This window comes from Calliopsis andreniformis, unplaced genomic scaffold (assembly GCF_051401765.1).
Source record: "Calliopsis andreniformis isolate RMS-2024a unplaced genomic scaffold, iyCalAndr_principal scaffold0022, whole genome shotgun sequence".
Taxonomy (NCBI): Eukaryota; Metazoa; Arthropoda; class Insecta; order Hymenoptera; family Andrenidae; genus Calliopsis; species Calliopsis andreniformis.
Window position 1 is genome coordinate 8,939,981 of NW_027480432.1, and position 17,312 is coordinate 8,957,292.

Below are 17,312 nucleotides of genomic sequence, written 5' to 3' on the forward strand. Positions count from 1 at the left end.
AAGTCACCAAAACGTTTCAGGAAAATCTCAGAAAAACCAGCACAAAAAATTCCCAGGAAAAACAGCAAAAGAAAAGAAAATTCCCAGAAAATCGGCACAAGAAAATCCATTAAATTATCACAAGTAAATCTCAGGAAACGAGCACAGGGAATTCCCAGGAAAATCATCACAAAAAGTATCTCACGAGAATAAGCACAAGAAAATCCCAGGAAAACCAACACAAGAAAATCTCACGAAAATCAGCAAAGAAAATCGCAAGACAATCCCAGGAAAATCAGCACGTTTCCTCTATTCCACAATCACTTCACGAATCAGAATCAGGAAGTAAGGGTGCACGTGACGCCAGGGCAGGGCCTTATGGAGTGCTCGCGCGCAAATCGAAACGGGGCCTAAGAAGGTACCAACGCGGAGGAACGCTGCGAATCGAGGACGTGTCGCCTCGACGCTAGACGAGTACCGAACTGAATAGATTTTCGCAGGTATAGCCTAGGGTGGCCACTTTTACCCCACTCTCCCTTCGGGGCTGTCTCGAATTACAACCCTCTATAAACATAGGCGTAGAAACGGCTGCTGCAGGCTGCCTTTGAAAATAGCGCAACGTCTTCGAGGTTTCGATCAGAACAGTATCCAAAAAAGCTTTGGAGATCAAAGACACTATATGGAAAATTAAAAATTTCTTAAGTTAATATTCTTCGACATCACGGGGTCAAATGTTTCGCTATTTCAGAGTTCAAAGTCTCTGGCTGGTGGCTCTAGGTGGTTGCATGGTGTGTAAAGGCAGCTGTTGGCTGTAACGGTACACCCTTTATTTTCCTGTTCTTATCTGCTGTGCATAGACCTGCTTTCCTCGTGAGAATAGAGCCGACAGTTTATGTATGAGAGCGTGAATAGGAAAGCTGTATTGATTGTGTCATGATTTTTGTGATAATGAGATTGTTTGGGGGGAACGTTAATTTGTCGGTACATCGTGGTGATTCTTGACTCATTGTGCAGCAGGTAGAAGGATAATTTGAATATTCAAAATTTTTAATATACGACAATTTCAATACCTGAATATTTTGAAAACTTGAACATATGAAAATTGGACTGTTTGAACATTTTAGGTTGAATACTTATTTGAAAATTTATATATTTGGAAAGTTCAATATTTGAATGTCCATAAATATTGAAATAACTAATGATAAAGAATACTTTCGTAGAACTTGCACCACGCATAAAATCGAATTTAACTCGACCAAAAAAATCGACGAAACACCTCTACAGTATCTCATTATTGGAAATATGGTAAATGTGATTCATCATGACAAAGGTGGTATCGTAAAAATTACGCATCCTTTAATTATTCAATTTTCCAGCTCGTTAATTCATATTTCCACCTTTTTAACTTGGAGATTACACTTTATCTTCATTCTACTGCAACGTGATGCAGGATTTTTAATTCTAATCGCTAGCAGTTCTTTATTTAACTATTTAGCAATACAGCGAGCCTATTTCCGAGCGGCCGCCGCAATTTTAATCGCTGTAATTTACGCGACTCCGCTGCCCCGCGCTGCACTCTCTAAATTAAATACGTGCCGTGGGAAAATGCGAGTTTTGCAACGAGAGTTATTGCATAATCGTAGAGCGTGATGCTAAATGTACGGGTGATTACTAAACCGAATTAAGTCGACTGGTTTGTAAACAGTCTAGCGTGATCAAAGCGTCTGCTGTGTTCTAATTGTCACCGCTGCGATTTGTATGCACATAATCGCGCGAAAATTCTGTGTCGAGTGTTTAACGTGTCTGCAGGGGCTCGAAACTTATGGTACTCTGTTTATTTGAATATTTTCAATGAAATTTTTTATTTCAAAATCTCTATTTCGTATATTGCAAATTTTTAAACTTTTGTTTTCAAGTTCACAAATTACTAATTCTCTCATTTTTCATATTTTCCAATTTTTTAATTTTCTAGATTTGTTCATTTTCGAATTTTATCTTTTTGTAGATATCGATATTTGTATATTTCAAAATTTCAACATTTTCAAGATTCTAAACTAAAATATGTGGAATTTATTTCTTTCAAATTTTTTAGACACTATTTAGACACTACATCTAAATTTCTCAATTTTTAGATTTCTGAATTTTAAAATCTCTAAACCTTCCAGCATCTAATTCGTTGCATTTTTATACAATTCTTAAATTTACAAATTTTAACTTTTTTAAATATCAAATTTTTAAAGGTCCAAGTTTCTTCATTTATAGATTTCAAAATTTTTAAATCTTCACGCATCTAATTTTTAGCAATTCTATATTTATTAATTCACAAACTTTCAACTTTCTCAAATTTTTAAAGATAGAAATTTCTTAATTTTCAAATTTCTAAATTGTAAAATTTCAAAATGTTTAAGTCTTTCATTTTTCGCATTTCTATGTTTCTTAAATTCACAAACGTTTAACTGCCTCAGGTGTTTAAAGTCTCAAATTTTTAAATTTTCGAATACTCACTTTTTCTAGCTTCTACAAGTACAGAAAAATCTCAATTTAGGCGCACCTAATTACAACTACAAATCTAGACCTTTAGCAGTGCATTTTCACAATTCTTTTTATTTATACATGTATATTAGGTTCTGTCCCGTTAAAATAATAGCAATAAAAGCTACAATCTCCTTCGAGCACGGCTATACAATTCAACACCAATTTAACTTCCCAATTTTTCTTTCGACGTTCCACTAATTCCAAGCAAAAGCAAAGAAAAGGATCGTAAAAGATTCGATCGAGTCCACCAATTCATTTCTCACGGTAACGGTTCCTTGGGTCCTATCACCATCGAAAAAGGCAGACCAGGAGGTAAACGCGAGGGGGCAAATAAAGCTCAGCCCAACGCTCGAAGGACTAGCTGTTTACAACGTAATTATACCAGACATAATAATCTCGGCGACGACAATAAAATCGCACGCGTTCGGGGAGATGGGCCAGCTTGTCCTTTATGGCGATAGTCCCTCGAGCGAGAATCCGAGGACCTTTCACGTTATTACAAGTATTAGAGGCAACATTAAAGCTCGTTCGTTGTTTTTCAATTTCAATGTCTCGACAAGTAGTAATTAACAGATTTGGAATAGGGTATTCAAAATTAACTCATTTAGTTTCCAAAACCGAGCCTCCTATTTGTGATACTTGCAACTCTCCAATTTCAGTATGGAACATATCCTTTTAAACTGTTCTAGGTATGGAGAACCTAGTACTGAATATTTGGATCCATTAGATTTTCACTTTTGGGGACATAAGATCTATTGTATATGCAACATCGACTGAAAATGCTGAAATACTATGAAACAGAATAGAGCAAGGCTTCCAACTTTCTACTATTCTTTATACTTTCTAACTATTCGAAAAACAGTAGGAATGATAGAGAGAATAATCAGATCGATGCCAAGATGAGTCCAGGCTTATCTTCAAATGCAAGGTGATCATTTTGAGCATCTTCTATAAAGATAATTACAACATAAAACTCGTTATATCTTATAAACGAAGACACATAGAACACGCGTTTATATGACTTCGTTTCATTATTTTTAAGCATACAATCAACTCCTGAAGTAGGTTCCACATATTACGAAACACCCTGTATATCTCTCTGTCTCACTTCTCTGACGCATGCGCGTGACACTTCAGGGAACATAAAAGAGATGGAGCTATACTTTCCATATATCTCCATCCCTCTATCTCGTCTTCAGCACGCAATTCCGATGCTCCACATAGTCTTACACATGCGTGGCCTCACCCAGGCCACTATGCTTCCGTGATGCATAGCAAGTGTAGTCCAGCTACACCTTGCCTCCAGGCTGTGCGCAGAAGATAGCGCGAACTTGCGAGCAAGCGACAGATATGACTCGCGAGGTAAATGAAGGAGCAGCGGAAAAAATGGAAGAAAAGAAGAGGACTGTCGAACCGGTCCCAATGCCAGCACGCGAGCAGTAAACAGGTTGTAAAGAGAAGCCCCTGTACCGTTTGGGACCCGCAGGAAGTGGCCATACGGTGCCTGCGCCGTGGTTCCTGAACAGTTACGCACCTTTTTCGCTGCTTTGAATGGGGAAACCCGGGGGAGGTTCGGACCGCGAGGTCGGAACACGAATGAGAGGTTTTAGTGCTGGGGCTAATCGAGGGGGCGATCACGGGAGCAACGTTTGTCGAATTTCGTGAATACGTTTTCTGAATGAGAATCAAATGAGGTAGCCGGAGAGATCAGAGTTACGAGATATGATAATTATCGATTGTGTTGTGATTGCTTCTGTAGTCGACTTTATTGCAGAGTAGTTCCAATTATTGGGCAGTTGATGGCTGAGACAACTCGGGAATCGTAAATAAATTCTGTAATTGGATACATTAAAATTAAACCAGTCGGGATTTAAGTACTGGGATATTTGAACATCTGAAAGGCAATTGAATTTTCGACGATATTAATATTTCAAAGTTTGGGAATGTTATGTTTTAAAATTTGAAATTTTCAATGCACTGTGGTAAGGTAGTTGACCCAGTAGATCAATACCTAGGAGTCAATCACTTCAATAAATAATGAGATAGCGTTACTTGAATTTTCTCAAATTGATCACACAAGAAATTTAGATATCTCATTATATCATGCAATGAATAAATAAATAACGTACTTTAAAATCATTATTTATTGAAGTGATCGAGTATTGGGATCTGATTGAGTATTGAGGCGAAGTTGACTCGATACTCTAAATATAGCAATTAAGTTCTTTTTTGTTAGTAAATATCATAAATTTAAACTATGTAAATTGATTATTAAAAAAAGGCCCTACCTTTTTCTACAGTTTAAACGTACTTTCTCATTAAAAGAATCAACATTTCTCGCTAAGTGATCCATTACTGGGTCAACTACCTTAACAAAATATTTAAATGTTCAAGTATTTAAATAATTAACAATATTAACATGAAAAGCTTGAAAAATTTGAGTCTCTCAATATTAATCTTTTTCAATCAATACTAATTCTCAATATTAATTTCCAAGTAATGTTTGAATATTTAGAAAATTCAGAAAACACTTGGAAGCATGAAAATTCATGAAGGAAGCAAATCTACTTCTTTCAAACTTTCCTTCTTTCTTTCCAAGAAAAAGAAACTTCCAAACAGCACACGTTTTCGACAGTGGATACTAAAAGACCAAAATAAAATGTGCAATCATCAAAATATTCCTGCACTCTCGCGAACCACAACTCTCATCTCATTCCCCGAGGACACTCCACTGCGGGCCGATTCCATCGAGATTGTCAAATGATCTCGAAACCCAAGCCGAGTTCCCTAACAACGAATTCCCTCGTGAGTTATCGGCGAGGTTGCCGACAGTGGAGAGAAAGCGCGAAAGATCCGAGGAATTTCGAGTCCCAAGTTCTTCCGGGTACTTTTTTGGCCGATCGACCCGAAGAGTGGCTTCGCGAAATCGAGAAAGGGTGGTCGAATCGCGGAAGACATTCGAGTCATTTAGACGATATTGACATGGAGACTCGCGTAATTTCCGCGAAATCGCAATGAAATTTCATCCCGGTTGAGATACACTCGTGCCGATTTCTCGTCGATCGTTCTCGACCTCTTGGACCTCGGAGATACCGTTTTACGATCGCCCGATTTTTTGTCCGCATTTCTGCGAATGTTGCTGAGCACGATTGAAATTCGAGCCTGATAAGATTACCGTGGCGCTGAATTCGAAAGACTTTGATAGGAAACATTTATAGACGTAATGGGGAGGTGGTGTTTGGTGGGCTATTGGTTGATTTTAGAGACAGGGATTCGACGATGGGTCGTCACATATGAAGGCAGGGAATATTTTGTTGACAGTTCGAGAATGTTGAAACAGGTTAATCTTCTAGTGGTGGAGTATGGTACAGGAGATACAAGTTTTGTTTGAGGAAGTTTTAGAGAAACTAGAGTTCTTGGGGAAAAGTAGAATATTTAGGACGAGTAGAATTATCTAAGATGACGAGTAGAATTATCTAAGGGGACAAGTAGAATTATCTAAGGGGACAAGTAGAATTATCTAAGGGGACAAGTAGAATTATCTAAGAGGACAAGTAGAATTATCCAAGGGGACAAGTAGAATTATCTAAGAGGACAAGTAGAATTATCTAAGAGGACAAGTAGAATTATCTAAGAGGATAAGTAGAATTATCTAAGAGGACAAGTAGAATTATCTAAGAGGACAAGTAGAATCATCTAAGGGGACAAATAGAATCATCTAAGGGGACAAATAGAATATCTAGGGGAAACTAAAATCATGGGAGGAACTAGAATTTTGCTAGCAAATCGTAATACAAATATAAGGTGATTCAGAAATGCATGTCAATATTTTGAGAGCTGAATCTGCATCTTAAAACAAATAGAAAATGTCATATGAATATATGTCCTAGACACATTTTCTTTCGAGTTATGGAGAATTAAAGAAAATGTTTAAAACTGTCTGTTACCCATTAAATTTTTACCTTTGGGACAATTTAAATATTTACTGAGTACTCAATGCAAGTGAATAATGTGCATGAACTGCAATGAAAGATACAAAATGGATTCGAGACTACTCTAAGAACACCTGATATTTTCGCGTTAATGTGAAACTCGATGCTTATTGTAAGGTGTGCAGCAGTGTGTGTTGAGACACGCGGAAGACATTTCGAACATTTTCTTCAATCATTCATAAATCAAGTAGTAAGACATATGTTTATATAACATTTTTTGCTTATTGTAGTATCTGGATTCAGTTTCTAAAGTATCCACATGTACTTCTGAAACACTTTGTATAAGCTTAACATATTGCAAATAGAATTTGGAAATAGGCAAGTCTGGAAAGATTATAAAAAATTCTTCTCATATAGCCATTACCAAGAGAATACATTAATCCTCAGTTTAAATACTTTCAGTAATCCAAAAGCTTTACAAAAGCCCAAAACTTTACAGAGTTACGTATCCTTCTAAATTTTACTTTGCTAATTACACGTATGAAGACCTCAGGGGAACTTGATAAGTCACATGTTTTATATTTTACAGTCGAGTAATTTAAAAATTTCAAACAAGACACTAGGAAATAACAAAAACGAATCATGCAATAAGCGCAGCCAACACTCTTCAATAAAATTGTTAGAAACTAATATGCATGTCTCGATACTTGAATTGCATTCCAGTAACTGAATACACTATTTTATGATGATATTTTTTACTTTTTTTCTTGTTCTTTATTAGACACATTAGAATTTAAGCTTGAAATTAAATAAAATTAGGGATTAGTGTCCAGATACCGTGACATGGTCGGTTACTAGGTCTTTTACCTTATTTAATAACTCTGAGTTTCTCGTTGACTTGTTAAATTATTCTCCTGTTTTACATGGACTCGTGGAGTTATTTTGCTGTAAACTCATCATAAAAATGGTTGCATCTTGTAACTTATCAAGATTTTCCTCTTTTCAACTCCAAATGCACACCCTTCTAGCTATCAGACGACATGAAAAACAGAAAATCGACGAAAATGGACTTATCAAGTTTTTCCCTTGTGCTTTTCATATGATAGTACTTTTTAAATAATACAAAATACAGAACTACGTTATCTAAAAAATTCTCACAAGAAGAAAACAAGTGCAGAAATGGACCATACGTAGTTACATGGCTCCTACTCGACGCTAGTCGCTGCAAAATAATCGAACCTCTCGTATCTGTAGACTACATCTCTTTTTTTTCCCTCCGCGAGCAGAGTAACGACGCAACGAACGATTCTCGTCATTTTCCTTGAAGGTGCTTCTATTCAGCCCTTTTCTGCAGCATTCGTGCGGCAGAACCCTCGTTCGTCGAGGGTTTTTGCAACGCGCAAAGTGGGTCAGCGCGACGGGCTGCTTGACCCCTATAATCTTTCGGCCCTACCTGCCGTGTCACAGAGGTAGCACTACCTGCGTGTTATTACATCGATAGTACGAAGAGAAAAAGGTGATAATGGAACCCTAGTTTGCTTTCTGACGATTTTTCACAAACCAGTGGATTAAACGATTTGAATTTAGCGTTAGTTTAATCCTCGTACATCTATTTGTCATGTTTAAGAGCACATCGAGCAAACAAGAAAAATTTGTAGTTGGAAAATTTTACCTTTATTTGGTAAACTGCACTTTTTTACTCGAGAGTCTTTGTGCAGGTAATGGAAACCTGGTTCTCGTGAGTGGAAAATTTGATAGGCATAGACATATTGACATGTCATTGTCATACAAATTTTTGTGATATGGTTTTGAGTATTGAAAACAGTTTAAATGTTTTTTCGGGGCCATTTTCTTTGGTTTTGTTATTGCAATAGCTTTACTCGTGTAATTTGTATCTAATGATTTTATATGTTTTATTGGGGGTGATAATATGCTTTGAAGTATATCTAAATATATCTAGGGAACGAAACAAACTGTATATCTCTGGAGAGAGAACTCCATCTTAAGAAATTTAGGGGTTGTGTCTTGTGAAATATTTCAAGGCAATAGTTAATTCAAAACTATACATATATTCAATAGTCTGAAAAATTGTATGAAGAATAAAAGATTGAACGATTTGTTCCAAGCAATAAAAAAGAAATTGCAAGGCACTAGTAATATTCCTTCAGACATATTTTCAACAGATTATCATACATTTGGCCATTATAAAAGCTCTTAAATATATCCTAATGAGGCAACTCACCACCAAGTTATTAATGTCTTCATAAATACTCTAAGAATCAGTAACTTTTTGCAGGAAGTATTAATTAAACGTGAGAAATACGAAACGAGGCTGCAGAATGAAATGAAATGTACAATTTGCATATATTTGTCGATCAAATAAAAACATCAGAAATGGCCATTAAGTTTCTATTACCTAATAGGTGAAAGAACTCGCGCTGTGAGCTAATACTCCGATTTAAAGAGGAAAGAAAAATGTATTATTTATGAGACAAGAAAAATAAATGTTAGACAAAATAAATACTTTTATTACCTAGGATTTATGCATTGAACTAATACTTCAATTTTTTTGTCGAAAAAGCAGCATATTTGCATTATTTATGAGCAAACCTGATATTATACGAAAATAAATTACCCCGAGTCATTACGGAGCGACGTTAAAGACCAGGAAACGAGCTCTTATATTTAATTCCCTCAACCCAAAAGGACAAACGTTCACCTGAAAAGGCGGCACGCCGATCGCGACGAACGCATGCAGCGTTAATCGGCGAGATAGTAACGAGCCTTCAATTATGATTCCATAACTCGGACTGGTGGTCTTCGGCGGCTTAATTACCGTTTTAATTCCGACCCATGGCGAGTTAATAACGCAGCGACGAAAGATTACGGTCAGCTTGGCACACGTACACAAGCGGAGGCTGTGGCGGTGCATTCTGTGTTATAGTTGCAGCAGATGCAACTTCGTTCAAGGTTGATACCCCTACCAACCCATGAATCACGAGTCAAATACACGAACTACACGTTTATGAGCAGACGAATATTTTTTGGATTTTATTTTATAGTAGTAACAACCCTACTATCAAGATATTTACGAGTATTTTATTAACGAAAGAGGAGGTAATTAAAACTTATAGTAGCCACATTTTTCACACTAGTTTATGATTTATATAAATAAAGGTATCTGTATTTTACATGAGAAATTAATAAAAGGTCCTAAGTTTTATTATGAACAAATTTTTTTAAACAAACTGATATCTTGGAAAAGCGTTTATGTAGTTAAATTTGCCACGAAAATGTATAATTTTTATGTACAATGTTTTTTTTCTGGACCGAATAGTTTTTAAGGTATACAGAGAAATATGTTTTACATATTCAATTTTAAGGGCTGTTTTCACCCTATAGATACAGAAGGCTGCTGATAAAAGAAAAGTACGGGTGATATATTTTTTAGAAAACTATATTCTCCGAAAACTTCACTAAAATCGGTTGTTAATTACTTGGGGAAACCTCTTTACTTAGGTGAAATGTTAATCTTCTATTGCTGGGGTAGGATTTTTGTAGAGCAGGTAGAAGTTTCAGATTTAGAAGTATAGTAGAATTATATTTCTGGGGAGTAGAATTTTTTGGATGGTTTAGAAGGTTAGAACTATTGCTAAAGGTAATTAGAATATTTTGAAGGGAAACTTTAATTCTTTTTCTAGGGGAAACAATTTTTTCGGAAGGAACTAGAATGTTTTTAGTAGAAACAGAATTCTCAGAGAAATAAGAATTCTGGATCATCTAAAAAGCACTTGCCATTCCCCAACTTCAAAACTGATTAAAACCCAGCTTTCCTCCCCTCATAAACCAAAGCTCATCACCAAAACCAAATTCCCACCCCCAAAAGACGTCCATCCCAATCTCCCAAAGCATCGCTCCCTTCCAAGGCAATAAACACAGAGGGTGGCGTGATCCAGGATAAAAAAGATCATCCTACAAGGCAGGCAAAAAGAAGCGATACTCGAGGAGGGCACGAGAAAGAGAGTAACGAGGCAAGAGGAAAGAGATAGCAGACAAGTTGCCACAATCACGTCGCCTTATCGAATCTCACCCCCACCAGGCAGCTCTCCTCTCTCGCTCCAACACGCAAGTTCTCTCGTTCCTTCTTTCCCCTCTTCCACGCTCCCCTCGATCTCATCCCCAACCAACACCAGCCAGAGTAAATCAATACACGTGTCTGCTACTTGGCCCGTAGGCTCAGGAGGGGTTGGACCTTAAGCCGAATTCGAGGAGTCGAAAAAGCTCGCGACCGTGGCCCACGAAAGGGAGAGGGACAGTCGCTCACGGAGGAATCGCGATTCGACGAGTTCGAGGGGCGCGGAGGCGGTGGGTTTAATTAAACCAAGGTGCCTCCAACTCGGGACGTTATCGCTGGGAAAATAAAAGCTCTGCGGCGTCTCTGATTAAGCTCGCGATTGTTCAATTACGGGCGAAGCCAGCGATGCGACCTGGCACGCCCCAGAACTGAGGAATTTTTCATAAACCATGCCGCGCGGTGGACAACGTGCGTTTTGGGGGTTGTTTAATTTGCGCGACGAGCTGGCTGATGGCTGGGGTAAATTGTTGAAGAGGGATTTGGTTCAATCGACGGTTGTTAAGGTGGGTCTACGCTACATGTTATGTAACAAAGTTACACAGACTTTTTAGAAAACAGAAAAGAGACATACGTATAACATCTCTTTTCTGTTTTCTAAAAAATTAAATAATTTTGTTAGAGAACATGAACTATAGACACATTTTTAGATACTGGATGTATACCCATGTAATACAGAGAGAGTTTGAAAACATCTTCAAAAGATCCAATAAAGTTTTAAAAATGTCCAAAAGACATCTTTAAAGAGTCCCAAGTTACAAATTAGTATGTCTTTAGAATGTATTAAAAACGCTCAAATTAAGTCTACAAAACGCCCACACAAAAAATAGACATCTTTTAGACGTCTGTGTAATGTCTTTAAGACGTCTTGTGGGCGTAAATTTCAGAAGTCTTTCAGATGTACTCTCTTGAATATTTTTAAGACATACCAGTTCTGTCGTAAGATGTTCGAACATAAAATGGACACAAAACAGACGTCTTCAAGATATCGCGTGGTATCTGGGTACACTTCTGGATTAAGTTTATAAAAAAATATTTTAAATGATATTTTACGTAATCGTTAGACTAGAGTTCAAGTAAAATGGAATTTTAAATGGAAAGTGAAATTTCAGCAATTAAAGTAGTTTCATTTTGATGATCTAAAGCATAAAATAAAATTTTTTACGTTTGTGTTATAAATTGTACTTATAAGGTGAAAAGGATTAACATCCTGTACACTACAATATTCTTTATAGTATATAAAACATATATACATAACGTATTTAAAATAAATTAACATTAGAATCTAGTACCAAAAAAATCTTTAAAATTTATTTTTAGCCTGCATTTATGTAATCCCACTTATAAAAATATCAATTTGCATAGATATCTGCGGTCTACTTATAACACTAACTGACTCTTAACTCGTATTTCTATCATGCAATGGTAAGTAAAAGTACGGAAAATATTTTAAATCCTATTTTAAGTAATCGTTATTCTACAATTTAACAATAAATTAGTATTTTAAATGGGAAGTGAAATTTCGGGAATTAAAATATTTTTATTTTGATAGTCTAAAATTATTTTTTTAAGCATAGCTATTCATATGTAACAAACTGCATTTTTCAAAGTTTTCGTCACTTGGACTGCTTACTGAATAAAAACTTAATCCAGTGAAGCTACAGTTCTTTAGCTCTTAATTTAAGAACAATTTAAGATATAATTTAAGAATAGTCGTTTCATGTAATTATACGCAATAAATAGTAGAAATATCTTCACCCATGATAATCGATTTGCAAAGTTTGAATACAACTTTTTAATCATTAGTCAGAAGCAATTTTACGTAACTTGGATGCTATATATTGCTTTACTGTCGCAAGAGTCGTAAAAATTCCCCCTGTGGCGACAGTACGTGTTTTCTAGAAAATGTCACTGGCAGAGGAATAAATTTGAAACTGTAAAACTAAGTGTGAGGAATCTCAAAAGAAGAATGAAAATCACACACAAAAACAAAAAAGAATAAAAAAAGTTAAACTATGAAATTAATTTATAATTTAAATCTTAGAGCCTTTTGTCACTGGTAAGTGAATAAATTTGAAACTGTAAAACTAAGTGTGGGGAATCTCAAAAGAAGAATGAAAATCACACACAAAAACAAAAAAGAATAAAAAAAGTTAAACTATGAAATTAATTTATAATTTAAATCTTAGAGCCTTTTGTCACTGGTAAGTGAATAAATTTGTAATTGTAAAATTAAATATGGTGGTCTCAAAAGGAGAATAAGAGTCATAACAAAAACGAATAAGAATAAAAAAGTGAGCTGTGAAATTAATCTATAATTTGAATCCTAGGTCCTTCTAAACAATTTGAAGTCTTCGAGACGATTTGTGCATTAGCTCGTAGAATATTTTCCCAAATATATTTTTCACCTTTTTTAAGTTTAGAATTAGACTGAAGAAATATTATTTCAACTCACCTAACTGACGACAAATATCGGCCTTCAAATGAGACGGTAGGGTTTTTTCTTTGAGCAACGCCTCGTAGTGTTCCTTCGCTAGGCGATACTTGCCTTGAACTTCGTACAAATGGGCTATATGGAATTTTACTGAAACAAAAAGGAAATTTCATATTTTAATAAACTTGTGTGTAAAATGCAAAAATTAATTATATTAATTCTACAGTTATAGCATGAATTACATTAAGTGTTATTTTCATCAATGAATCCTAATTATTAGAAGAATCTTCGACTGGAAAATTTCTTTTATTTAAATATAAGAATAAATCTAATAACGCCTCCCTAATTTCTATCAGTACTAGTTCCATTTGGAACTTTTTCATTCTTTATTATAAATAACAATTGAACAGCTTCTCTATGATAACAGAGTTAAAGTTTTCAGGGTTCTCATTCTCACTGTTGTAGCTTTCAACTGTGAACTGTGTCCTTTTGGAACAAATTTCTCAATGTCTCGCAGGTATTGTATCTAGTTGCATAAGGGGTCGATTGACACATGTTGGGTATTTTGCAGTAATGGTTGCTCAATGTTAACAAATTTCTTTGAAAGAGACAAGGGTTAAATCTGAAATCTACAACAATGAGACTTGTATATAAATACTTTATGTTATTAATTAATTATGTTTGAAGTATGTTAAAACAATTTACGAAAAAGGCATAATTATTATATATAAAAAGAAAATTAAAGTCGTCTTCATATTTTTTTTTAAAAAAGTAGGTATAAAGATATTTTAATACATTATTAATTGAGAAATATTTCCAGTAATTATTTAATAAGTTAAAAAAGATTTTGTGAACTGTTCTGACATTTACGTAAAATCTGTATATGTTGAAACTAAATATTTAGCAAGAGTAAGCAAGCAGTACTGTCATCCATGCTATTGATTATACCACTGACTATTGCAGGACCAATGGAGCATGAAATTACGAGAAATTATACTGTAGTAAAGTTGAAGTTATTAGAATTAGTCTTACTTGTATATCATTAACCACACATCGTAACCATTATGAGTTTTAATAATTGAAAGTGAAGTTTAATTGAAGTTATTAGAACTAGTCTTACTTGTATATCATTAGCCACACATCCTAACTATTTTGAGCTTTAATATCCTGAATGGTATATTAACAGATTTCATACCAATTTTATATGATTATTTGCAATAATTACTGACAAGGTTAAAATACCATATAACTTTTAGCACTGACAAAAGAATTCAAAAAATGAGGAATTTTACTATTAATGATTCTTATCAAATTTAAATATCATTAATAGTAAAATTCATTCATTTTTCACTCATCGAGCAACAATTTTTTTCTTTTATTTGAAAGTAGCAAATAATCACACACTTCCTAGTAAACTTGAATTTTCAAAGGAATAAAATAATAAGCAAACAAATTTGAAAAAATATTAAAATAAATAACACTGGCCCACTAATAATAAATGCTTAAAAGTATGAACATACTTGTATGCAAATCTCAGGAGATAATTAACAGTAATCACTTTTTTAGTACACTTCTCAGAGACCTCCGATCGTATCAGTGGTAAACACGAAACTGACCTCTGAATCTCTCCTGCTCGCCATATTTTATAAGTGTGACACTTCAAGATTGAAGGATCTTGGTGGTGGGGGATCTAGTTTCGTTAGGGTAGCGGAAATTTCCTGTGCTAATGGAAAATTGGTAAAGGTATTTCAATTAGTACAATAATGCTCAATGATATTAATACTACAATACAGGGTGTAACGAGCGCATGTTGAAATATTCTAAGGGGTGGTAAGGGAGCTCAAATGGAACAGAGAATGTCCTATGATATATCTGCCTCCATTATGCAATAATTCATTAAAGTTAACATATATACCTGTATTCTAAACTAAGAATAAGAAAATTCTGTAATTTTGCAGATACATTGAGTGGCAGAAACAGAGCAAAGAAGTCTTAATACATTTTGTTGTACCCCTTATGGTTTAACTTATATAAACTTTGAAAATTCGAGATGTTTGTAGGAAATGGATCTCACATTTTCAAAGCTTTATAAAAATTGAACTGTAAGAGATACTATAAAATGTATTAAGACTTTTTTACCCTATTTCTACCACTCAATATATCTGCAAAAGTATAGAATTTTATGGTTGTTAGTTTAGAATATAGATATATATGTTAACTGTAATGCATTATTATTGTAAAATGGAGGCAGATCGGACGTCATGACATAGGACATTTTTTGTTCCATTTGAGCTTCCCTACCACCCCTTACAATATTTTAACCCCTTTATAATATTTTATGTTACTATAGTTTCTCCACTGATTGTAAGTCGAGAGAGTAGATTTTTACAGTTACAGAACTGCGAATCCACTGTTAGTTGTCGATTTCACATTGTAGGTCATAGCTGCAGCCATAGTCTTCGACCACGTGGACGTCGAACTGTCATTTACTCTCTCGATTCAGTGCACAGACTATATTAATAATTTTATTGATCATATTCGAGTAATTCTCTACCCTATTGATAACAAATTTGGAGCACCCTTCAATATTTGGGTGAAACAAATTTTTCCAGATTCAATTATTTCTTAATTCAAATTACATTATTAAATTGTGGAATTTTATACAATTATGAGACATTTTAATATGCAAAAAGTGCAGAATTTAAGAAATATAAAATATAAAATATACCTTATATTATTTAGTGGGTGCAACAAATTTTTAATTAACAATAAGTTCTTTGAGTTGTGTTTATCAAGCCAGAAATTTGCACAAACATCTGAAATTTATGTATGAACCTTTTACAGGTCAAGGTGATTAACTCTACTTTTTGAAGTTTTTAAATTTTAGTGCTAAAACAGTTAATTAATGCTTACAGTAGTGGCCACTGAAATTGCACTATACATATCAATGCTTTTTATTTAACTGTTTATGTTATTTGTGATTTAGGATCTAATTTCCTTTTTTACTTGAAATTTTATAATAATTGTAATCTTTCACTTGAACTTTTATAATAATTATAATTACTTGTATATTCAACAAATAGTACTTTTAGTTAATGTTGCAATTTCACTACCCACTACAGCACTTTTACATATTTAAAATAAATATTCATATTTTTGTGTTATTGGAGTTAATCGATTGGACAAATGAGCGACTCACATCACATAACTAATCACTAAAGAATTGATTAGTAACATTCCTAATCTGTCTCTTACGATCTCACTTTCACAGTATCACATCCTGGCAACTTCCGACTAGGTCAAAAGCTAATACGAAACTGATCCACGAATCTCAGAGGCGCGAGATATTTCACAAGTGCAATGGGTCATAGCAAGGGGAAGTGATTCTGGTTCGATGAGATGGAGGAAAGGAAATCATTTTGCATGCTGGATGAATCAATCTGTTGAATAATTCAGGAGCGAAAAGGCCATGAAATTAATATGATTTAGAGTGATGGGGAGATAACAAGGAATACCCTGTAACGAAATAACAAAGTTAAACTATATTTACTGACAAACATTACGAAACACAATAGTCAATTAAAAACTACTGTTCATGAATCCTACTGTTATAATACTGGAGCATCCCTCTAAGTTTGATTTCTAAGCTCGATACTTTGAATAATTAATAACTACAACTATATTTATTATACAATAAAAATAAATTGTATGATATTATAGTATATAGATAGCCAACAGAAAAAATACTGTTGATTTGTTACACATTAACACACTGACTGATTACTGTCAATTCAATTCAATAAAAAAATTCAATAAAATTCGATAAAAATTCTGTCACTTTAGCAGTGACTCTACTTTGAAGAAAAAATTGTTTTTAATTTATGTTTGTATTTATTCCACAGTGTGCTTCTTCTTCTAATTAGTTGCCACTATAGTTTATTAATACCATTTAGAGATGTAAAGATTGTCACCTATTGTCAACGTGCTATGTATACCAAAAGAAAAATTGAAGAAGTGCAAGTTTAAATTTTAATATTATCTTTCAAATAACATATTGCAAAACTCCTGGATTTGACAATTGAGACTTGTTTTCTATTTTTCTACTACTTTATTATAAATATGAAGATTTATTATGCAAGTCACATTTTTAGTGTATCTCATTGTCAGCACAGAAAGTAATTATGTGTATATATGCCCATATTTGTAAATATAAAGCAAATTGACCTAAGTTTCAAGGCTTCAACTTCAATACTTTCTTATAGCCTTGTATTTTCTTGCACCCTTATTTTAAGAACTTAAA

General features: G+C 34.3%; 1 protein-coding gene across 3 annotated transcripts in view; it reads right to left on the minus strand.

Moving 5' to 3' along the window:
- The window catches only part of Utx (Utx histone demethylase), a 183,852-nt gene that overhangs the window by 13,927 nt on the left and 152,613 nt on the right, over window positions 1-17,312 (minus strand). For all 3 annotated transcript variants that reach the window (XM_076391159.1, XM_076391158.1, XM_076391160.1), the window contains one exon: window positions 13,034-13,162. In XM_076391159.1, coding sequence (XP_076247274.1) covers window positions 13,034-13,162 — 129 coding nt within the window. The remainder of the gene's footprint in view (window positions 1-13,033; window positions 13,163-17,312) is intronic.